Here is a 9,892-nt window from a genome sequence, read left to right as displayed (position 1 = left end):
AACCAGTAACAACCAGTTCGGACCGGTCCGGACCAGTAACAACCAGTTCGGACCAGGTCCGGACCAGTAACAACCAGTTCAAACCAGTCTGGACCAGTAACGCCCAGTGAAACCCAAGGTGTGTCCCAGTTCAAACCAGTAACGCCCAGTTCAAACCAGTCCGGACCAGTAACAACCGGTTCGGACCAGTCTGGACCAGTAACAACCAGTTCAAACCGGTCCGGACCAGTAACAACCAGTTCAAACCAGTCCAAACCAGTAACAACCAGTTCAAACCGGTCCGGACCAGTAACGCCCAGTGAAACCCAAGGTGTGTCCCCGTTAAAACCAGTTAAAACCAGTAACAACCAGTTCAAACCGGTCCAGACCTGTCTCTCCCAGTCCAAACCAGTAACCCCCAGTCTCTCCCAGTCCAAACCAGTAACTCCCAGTCTCTCCCAGTCCAAACCAGTCTCTCCCAGTCCAAACCAGTAACTCCCAGTCTCTCCCAGTCTCTCCCCAGTCCAAACCAGTCTCTCCCAGTCCAAACCAGTAACTCCCAGTCTCTCCCAGTCCAAACCAGTAACTCCCAGTCTCTCCCAGTCTCTCCCAGTCCAAACCAGTAACTCCCAGTCTCTCCCAGTCTCTCCCCCAGGAGCGCCCCCCTCCCCTCCCCCACCCCCGGGGGGGGTCCCGGAGCCGCCCCTCCCCCCCCCGGAGACCCCGGAGCGCAGCGGGACCCCCCCCCACGGTACTGGGGGGACTGGGACAAACTGGGATGAACTGGGAGGGACTGGGATAAACTGGGAGGGACTGGGAGGGGACTGGGAGGGAACTGGGAGGGAACTGGGGGGGGACTGGGAGGGAACTGGGATGAACTGGGGGGACTGGGACAAACTGGGAGGGACTGGGACAAACTGGGAGGGAACTGGGATGAACTGGGAGGGAACTGGGGGGGGACTGGGAGGGAACTGGGATGAACTGGGGGGACTGGGACAAACTGGGAGGGACTGGGGGGAACTGGGAGGGAACTGGGATGAACTGGGAGGGAATTGGGATGAACTGGGGGGAACTGGGAGGGAACTGGGATGAACTGGGAGGGAACTGGGGGGGGACTGGGAGGGAACTGGGATGAACTGGGGGGACTGGGACAAACTGGGAGGGACTGGGACAAACTGGGAGGGACTGGGACATACTGGGAGGGAATTGGGATGAACTGGGAGGGAACTGAGACAAACTGGGAGGGACTGGGACATACTGGGAGGGAACTGGGACATATTGGGAGGGACTGGGGGAGGTCACTGGGAGGGTCGTTAGTGGTTTATACTGGTCTCGACTGCTTTGTGCTGGTCTGGACTGGTGTGTACTGGTCCATACTGGTTGATACTGGTCCATACTGGTTGATACTGGTGCCGTTCCCGCAGGGCCGGGCACGGAGATCTCGGATTCGCAGAGGGTTCGTTTCCCTAAGAGCTCCCCAGCCCCCAAAAAACCCCAAAATTCCCCCAAAAATCCCCCCAAAATTCCCCAAATCCCAAATTTACCCCAAAATCCCCCCCAAAATGGCTGCGGGACCCCAAAAATCCCCCCAAAAACCCCCAAAAAATCCCCCAGAATCCCCTGAAATCCCAAATTCTCCCCAAAATCCCCCCCTGAAAAGAGCTCTGGGACCCCAAAATCCCCAAAAATCCCCCCCAAAATCCTCCCAAATCCCCACAAAACTCCAAAATCCCCAAAATCCCCCCAAAAATGGCTCTGGGACCCTAAAAACCCCAAAATTCCCCACAAAAAACCCCCCAAAACCCCCCAAAATCCCAAATTCACCCCAAAATCCCTCCCTGAAAAGAGCTCTGGGACCCCAAAATCCCCCCAAATTCCCCCAAAATCCCCCAAAAAACCCCAAAATTCCCCCCAAAATCCCCTCAAAATCCCCCCAAAATACCCCAAATCCCAAATTTACCCCAAAATCCCCCCCAAAATGGCTGCGGGACCCCAAAAATCCCCCCAAAAACCCCCAAAAAATCCCCCAGAATCCCCTAAAATCCCAAATTTACCCCAAAATCCCCCCCAAAAAGAGCTCTGGGACCCCAAAATCCCCCCAAAAAACCCCAAAATCCCCCAAAATACCTCCAAAACTCACCTGGGGGGTCCCAAAATCTCCTGGGAATTTGGGATTTTTGGGGTCTCCAGCCCCTTTTTTTTCTCTCTGCCCCCACAGGAGGACCCAGCGACCCCCCCCAGGTGTGACGGGGGGACCCCAAATCCCACCTGAGCCCCCAGGTGGGACCGGGACCCCAAAAATTCCCAAAATCCCCTGGGGGGACCCCAAAAATTCCCAAATCTCACCTGGGGGACCCCAAAAATCCCCAAATCCCCCTGGGGGGGACCCCAAAAAATCCCAAATCCCACCTGAGCCCCCCCAGGTAGGACCGGGACCCCAAAAATCCCCAAATCCCCCTGGGGGGACCCCAAAAAATCCCAAAATCCCCCTGGGGGGACCCCAAAAAATCCCAAATCTCACCTGAGTCCCCCCAGGTGGGACCAGGACCCCAAAAAATCCCAAAATCCCCCTGGGGGGACCCCAAAAAATCCCAAATCCCACCTGAGCCCCCCCAGGTGGGACCGGGACCCCAAAAATTCCCAAAATCCCCCTGGGGGGACCCCAAAAATTCCCAAATCTCACCTGGGGGACCCCAAAAATCCCCAAATCCCCCTGGGGGTTCCCCAAAAATCCCAAATCTCACCTGGGGGGACCCCAAAAATCCCCCCCAGGTGTGACCAGGACTGGGGGGGAATCCCAAAAAACCCAAAAACCCACCTGAGGGGGCCCAAAAAAACCCAAAATCCCCCTGGGGGCTCCAAAAATCCCAAATCTCACCTGGGGGGGGGTCCCCAAATTTCCCCCCCTGGGGATTTTGGGGTCCCCCCTCCCCAATTTTGTCTTTGTCGAATAAAACTCCAAAACTTCTCTGGCTTTGTCCTTAATTTTGGGGTGTCCCCATAAATTTTGAGGTTCCCCGATCCCTTTCACCCCCCAAAAAAACCCAAATTTTGGGGCGGTTCCTCAAAAAAAAAAAAAAAACCCAAATTTTGGGGCGGTTCCTCCAAAAAAACCCCAAATTCGGAGCTTTTTTCCTCTATAAAAACCCCAAATTCGGAGCTTTTTTTCCTTTATAAAAACCCCAAATTTTGGGGGTTTTTTTCCCCCAAAAAAGCCCCAAATTTTGGGGTGGGGGTGTCCCCAACCCTCCCCCCAAAATTTTGGGGTTCCCCGCCCCCCGGCCCCTCCCACCCCCCTTTTTTTGGGATTTCCTGCCCCCCCGGGTTTATTTCCCCTTCCCGCGGGTTCCGCTAAAAACCGCGGCGGCCGCTCCAGGTGAGGGGGGGGGGCGGATTTTGGGGGGTCCCGGGGAGGTTTGGGGGGACCCCTCCCCTTCCAACCCAATTTTGGGGGCTCCCCACCTCGTTTTTGGGGGGGTCCCGGCCCGAATTTTGGGGTTTCTGCCTCGTTTTTGGGGTTTTTTGGGGCTCTTTGTTCCCATTTTTGGGCTCTTTGTTCCCATTTTTGGGGGGGGTTTTGGGGGGACCCCTCCCAGTTCGGACCAGTTTGGGGGGGTCCCCACCCCAATTTTGGGGGTCTCGGCCTCATTCGGGGGTCTCCAGGCCCAGTTTTGGGATCTCCAAAGTGAATTTTGGGGCATTTCCAGCCTCATTTTTGGGTTCTCCCCCCCACTGTTTTTCAGGGTTCTTGACCCCATTTTTGGGGTCCCCAACCTCATTTTTGGGGTCTCCAACCCCATTTTTGGGGTCATCAACCTCATTTTTGGGGTCTCCAACCTCATTTTTGGGGTCTCCAACCCCATTTTTGGGGTCATCAACCTCATTTTTGGGGTCTCCAACCCCATTTTTGGGGTCCCCAACCTCATTTTTGGGGTCCCCACTCCATTTTTTGGTTCTCCACCTTCAATTTTTGGGGTTCCCAGCTCCATTTTTGGGTTCCTCACCCAAATTTTGGGAGTCCCCAGCCCCATTTTTGGGTTCCTCACCCCAATTTTGGGTTCCTCACCCCAATTTTGGATTCCTCACCCCAATTTTGGGTTCCTCACCCCAATTCTGGGTTCCTCACCCCAATTTTGGGTTCCTCACCCCATTTTTGGGTTCCTCACCCCAATTTTGGGTTCCTCACCCCAATTTTGGGTTCCTCACCCCAATTTTGGGGGTCCCCAGCCCCGTTTTTGGGTTCCTCACCCCAATTTTGGGTTCCTCACCCCAATTTTGGGTTCCTCACCCCAATTTTTGGGTTCCTCACCCCATTTTTGGGTTCCTCACCCCAATTTTGGGGGTCCCCAGCCCCGTTTTTGAGTTCCTCACCCCAATTTTGGGTTCCTCACCCCAATTTTGGGTTCCTCACCCCAATTTTGGGGGTCCCCAGCCCCGTTTTTGGGTTCCTCACCCCAATTTTAGGTTCCTCACCCCAATTTTGGGTTCCTCACCCCAATTTTGGGGGTCCCCAGCCCCGTTTTTGGGGTCCCCACCCAGCGGAGGGGGGGAAGGGTGGAGCTGCCCCTCCCCCCCCAGTTCCTCTCCCAAATTCTTGCGCCATGGCCGGGGGAGGGGAGGATGAGGAAATCCCAAATCCGGCGGGGACGGGGGACACGGGGGGGTGGGGAACCCAAAAATGGGGTGGGACCCCAAAAATGGGGTGGGACCCCAAAAATGGGGGAGGGGACCCCAAAAATGGGGATGGGACCCCAAAAACGGGGTGGGGACCCCAAAAATGGGGTGGGGACCTCAAAAATGGGGGAGGGGACCCCAAAAATGGGGTGAGGAACCCAAAAATGGGACAGGAGATCCCCAAAATGGAGGTGGAGATGCAAAAATGGGCTGGGGACCCCAAAAATGGAGCTGGGAACCCCAAAAATGGGACTGCGGACACCAAAATGGAGGTGGAGACCCCAAAAAAGGGCTGAGGAACCCAAAAATGGGGCTGGGGACCCCAAAATGGGGCTGAGGACCCCAAAATGGAGGTGAGTACCTTAAAAATGGAGGTGGGTACCCCAAAAATGGGGCTGGAGACATTGAAAATACTTTGGTCACGTGGTGGGGTGGGCTTGGGGGTCTTTTAGGAGGTCCTTGACCACCTGGCCAGGTGAAGATCCACCTTGGGGTCTTCAGGTTCTCCTGGCCAGGTGAAGAACCCACCTTGACCCACCCCTGACCACCTTTGGTCACCTTTGAGAAGGTCCTTGACCAACTTTGGTCACCTTTGGGAAGGTCCTTGACCACCTGGCCAGGTGAAGATCCACCTTGACCCACCCCTGACCACCTTTGGTCACCTTTGAGAAGGTCCTTGACCAACTTTGGTCACCTTTGGGAAGGTCCTTGACCACCTGGCCAGGTGAAGATCCACCTTGGGGTCTTCAGGACCACCTGGCCAGGTGAAGATCCACCTTGGGGTCTTCAGGATCTCCTGGCCAGATGAAGATCCACCTTGACTCATCCCTGGCTGTGTTTGGTCACCTTTGGGAAGGTCCTTGACCACCTGGCCAGGTGAAGAACCCACCTTGGGGTCTTCAGGATCTCCTGGCCAGGTGAAGATCCACCTTGGGGTCTTCAGGACCACCTGGCCAGGTGAAGGATCCACCTTGGGGGTCATTTGGAACGTCCTTGACCACCTGGCCAGGTGAAGATCCACCTTGACCCACCCCTGACCACCTTTGGTCACCTTTGAGAAGGTCCTTGACCAACTTTGGTCACCTTTGGGAAGGTCCTTGACCACCTGGCCAGGTGAAGAACCACCTTGGGGTCTTCAGGATCTCCTGGCCAGGTGAAGAACCCACCTTGACCCACCCCTGACCACCTTTGGTCACCTTTGGGAAGGTCCTTGACCACCTGGCCAGGTGAAGAACCACCTTGGGGTCTTCAGGATCTCCTGGCCAGGTGAAGAACCACCTTGACCCACCCCTGACCAACTTTCGTCACCTTTGGGAAGGTCCTTGACCAACTTTCGTCAAATTTGGGAAGGTCCTTGACCACCTGGCCAGGTGAAGATCCACCTTGACCCACCCCTGACCACCTTTGGTCACCTTTGGGAAGGTCCTTGACCAACTTTCGTCACTTTTGGGAAGATCCTTGACCACCTGGCCAGGTGAAGAACCCACCTTGAGGTCTTCAGGATCTCCTGGCCAGGTGAAGGATCCACCTTGGGGGTCATTTGGAACGTCCTTGACCACCTGGCCAGGTGAAGATCCACCTTGACCCACCCCTGACAACCTTTGGTCACCTTTGGGAAGGTCCTTGACCAACCTTCGTCACCTTTGGGAAGGTCCTTGACCACCTGGCCAGGTGAAGATCCACCTTGGGGTCTTCAGGACCACCTGGCCAGGTGAAGATCCACCTTGGGGTCTTCAGGACCACCTGGCCAGGTGAAGATCCACCTTGACTCATCCCTGGCTGTGTTTGGTCACCTTTGGGAAGATCCTTGACCACCTGGCCAGGTGAAGAACCCACTTTGAGGTCTTCAGGATCTCCTGGCCAGGTGAAGAACCACCTTGACCCACCCCTGACCACCTTTGGTCACCCCCACCCATCCCCAGGTGTCCCCACGCCCAGCATGGACGCTCTGCCCAGCATCTCCTCCCGTGGGGACAACACCTGGAACGACGACGCCTGGAACGACACCTGGAACGACGCCTGGAACGACACCTGGAACGACGCCTGGAACGACACCTGGAACGACACCTGGAACGACACCTGGGACGACCTCCTGGACGACGCGGCCGAGATCCCCGCTGGCCACCGCGCCGTGCTGACCCTCTACGCCGCCATCTTCCTGCTGGGCGTGCCGGGCAACGGCGCCGTGCTCTGGGTGGCGTCGTCGGAGCTTCGGCGCACGGTCAACGGCGTCTGGTTCTTCCACCTGGCGCTGGCCGACCTGCTGAGCTGCCTGGCGCTGCCCTTCGTGGCGCTGCCGCTGGCCACCGACCACCACTGGCCGCTGGGCGCGGCGGCGTGCCGCCTGCTGCCCTCGCTCACCGTGCTGGCCATGTTCGCCGGCGTGCTGCTGCTGACGGCGCTCAGCGCCGACCGCTGCGCGCTGGTCACCCGGCCCGTGTGGTGCCACAACCGCCGCACGCCCGCGCTGGCGGCCGCCGCCTGCGCCGGCGCCTGGGCGGCGGCGGCGCTGCTGACGGCGCCGTCCTTGGCGTTCCGCGCCCTGCGCCGCGACCCCTTCTCGGCCAAGGCCACCTGCGTGATGGCCTACGGCGACGGGCGGCGGCGCGGCGCCGAGCTGAGCGTGGCGGCGGCGCGCTTCCTCTGCGGCTTCGCCGGGCCCTTGGCCGTCATCTCGGGCTGCTACGGCCGCCTGCTGTGCCGCGTGCGGGCGCTGGGGCCGGGCCGCTCGCAGAGGGCCACCGTCACCGTGCTGGTGGTGGTCCTCAGCTTCTTCGTCTGCTGGCTGCCCTACCACGTGGTGGGCTTGGTGCTGGCGGCCGCCGCGCCCGGCGGCGCCGCCTTCCGCGGCGCCCAGGCCGCCGACGCCGCCGCGGCCGGGTTGGCGTACGTCAACGGTTGCGTCAACCCCGTCATCTACCTGGCGATGGGCCGCGGGCCGGGCCGGGCGCGGCGCTCGTGGCGGGCACTGCTCAAGCGGGCGTTGGGCGACGACGCCGCCGGCGCGGCCGGGGACGGGCGGGCTCGCAGCGCCGACACCGCTGAGGACGGCGTCGAGAGCGCGGCGGTGTGACGGGCGCCACCGCGGCCGCGGTGGTGTTTTGGTCGTCGTGGTCATGGTGGTGGTTGTTTGCCATGGTCATGGTCATTTATCACGGTCACCGTCATCGTTTTCAGCATTGTCATCGTCTTCATTGTCATGGTCATGGTCGTTTTCATCATCATCGTCGTAGTGGTGGTCATCCTCGTCATCGTTGTCATTATCGTTGTCGTTTGCCATAGTCATGGTCATCGTTTTCAGCATTGTCATCGTCTTCATTGTCATGGTCATGGTCATGGTCGTTTTCATCATCATCGTCGTGGTGGTGGTCATCCTTGTCATCGTTGTCGTTATCGTTGTCGTTTGCCATGGTCATGGTCATCGTTTTCAGCATTGTCATCGTCTCCATTGTTATGATCATGGTCATTTTTGTCATCATGGTGGTGGTGGTGGTCATCTTCGTCATCATTGTCATCATCGTGGTCGTTTGCCATGGTCATGGTCATCGTTTTCAGCATTGTCATCGTCTTCGTTGTCATGGTCATGGTGGTTTTCACCATTGTCATCGTCTTCGTTGTCATGATCATGGTCATGGTCATTTTTGTCATCGTCGTGGTGGTGCTCATCCTCATCATCGTCGTCGTCGTCGTGGTCGTTTGCCATGGTCATGCTCATTTTCACCATTGTCATCGTCTCCATTGTCATGGTCATGGTGGTTTTCACCATTGTCATCGTCTTCGTTGTCATGATCATGGTCATGGTCATTTTTGTCATTGTCGTGGTGATGGTCATCCTCATCATCGTCGTCGTCGTCGTGGTCGTTTGCCATGGTCATGCTCATCATCGTTTTCACCATTATCATCATCTCCATTGTCATGGTCATTTATCATGGTGATTGTCATGATCATGGTCATTTTCGTCATCGTGGTGGTGGTGGTGGTCATCGTCGTCATCGTTGTCATGGTCATTTGTCATGGTCATGGTCATTTTCATCATCGTCATCATCTTCGTCATCGTTGTCATGGTCATTTGTCACGGTCACGGTCACGGTCATGGTCATGGTCACGGTCATGGTCATGGTCATGGTCATGGTCATGGTCAAGGTCATGGTCAAGGTCATGGTCATGGTCATGGTTTTCACCATCATCATCATCTCCATTGCATGGTCACGGTCATGGTCATTTTCGTCATCGTCAATTTGGGGATTTGGGGATTTGGGAATTTGGGGATTTGGGAATTTGGGGATTCCGGGATTTGGGGATTTGGGGATTTGGGAATTTGGGGATTCGGGGATTTGGGAATTTGGGGATTTGGGAATTTGGGGATTTGGGGATTTGGGAATTTGGGGATTTGGGAATTCGGGGATTTGGAGGATTTGGGGATTCAGGGATTTGGGAATTTGAGAATTTGGGGATTCAGGGATTTGGGGATTTGGGAATTCGGGGATTTGGGAATTCAGGAATTCGGGGATTTGGGGATTTGAGAATTTGGGGATTCAGGGATTTGGGGATTTGGGGGATTTGGGGATTCAGGGATTTGGGAATTTAGGAATTCAGGAATTCGGGGATTTGGGAACTTGGGGAATCCGGGATTTGGGGATTTGGGAATTTGAGAATTTGGGGATTAGAGAATTTGGGGATTTGGGAATTTGGGGATTCAGGGATTTGGGGATTTGGGAATTCAGGAATTCGGGGATTTGGGGGATTTGGGGATTCAGGGATTTGGGGATTTGGGGATTCAGGAATTTGGGAATTTAGGAATTCAGGAATTCGGGGATTTGGGAACTTGGGGATTCAGGGATTTGGGAATTCAGGAATTTGGGGGATTTGGGGATTCAGGGATTTGGGAATTTGGGAATTTAGGGATTCAGGAATTCGGGGATTTGGGAATTCAGGAATTTGGGAATTTAGGAATGCAGAGATTTGGGAATTTGGGGATTCCAGGAGGGCTGGGATTTCGGGAAGGAAGGTGATGAAATCCCGGGATTTTGAGGATTCAGGAATCCAGGGAATGCCACAAACCCCAGAAATCCACAGAATGGAACACTCAACCTCCAAAATTCCCAAAAAACCACCGATCCCATCCCAAAATGCCCAGAAATTCCCAAAAAACGCCAATCCCATCCCAAAACCCCCAGAAATTCCCAAAAAACGCCGATCCCATCCCAAAAACCCCAGAAATTCCCAAAAAAACACCATT

At 56.0% G+C, this 9,892-nt stretch overlaps 1 protein-coding gene across 1 annotated transcript; it reads left to right on the top strand.

Moving 5' to 3' along the window:
- Positions 1-3,325: 3,325 nt before the first annotated feature.
- On the top strand, positions 3,326-7,726 carry C5AR1 (complement C5a receptor 1). The gene is made up of 2 exons (XM_077789126.1): positions 3,326-3,355; positions 6,576-7,726. Exon 2 carries the CDS (start codon positions 6,593-6,595, stop codon positions 7,724-7,726), a length of 1,134 nt encoding a protein of 377 aa, XP_077645252.1. The 5' UTR covers positions 3,326-3,355; positions 6,576-6,592.
- Positions 7,727-9,892: the final 2,166 nt, after the last annotated feature.

Source organism: Lonchura striata, chromosome 31 (genome assembly GCF_046129695.1).
Source record: "Lonchura striata isolate bLonStr1 chromosome 31, bLonStr1.mat, whole genome shotgun sequence".
Classification (NCBI taxonomy): Eukaryota; Metazoa; Chordata; class Aves; order Passeriformes; family Estrildidae; genus Lonchura; species Lonchura striata.
This window is presented reverse-complemented; position numbering and strand designations above follow the sequence as displayed.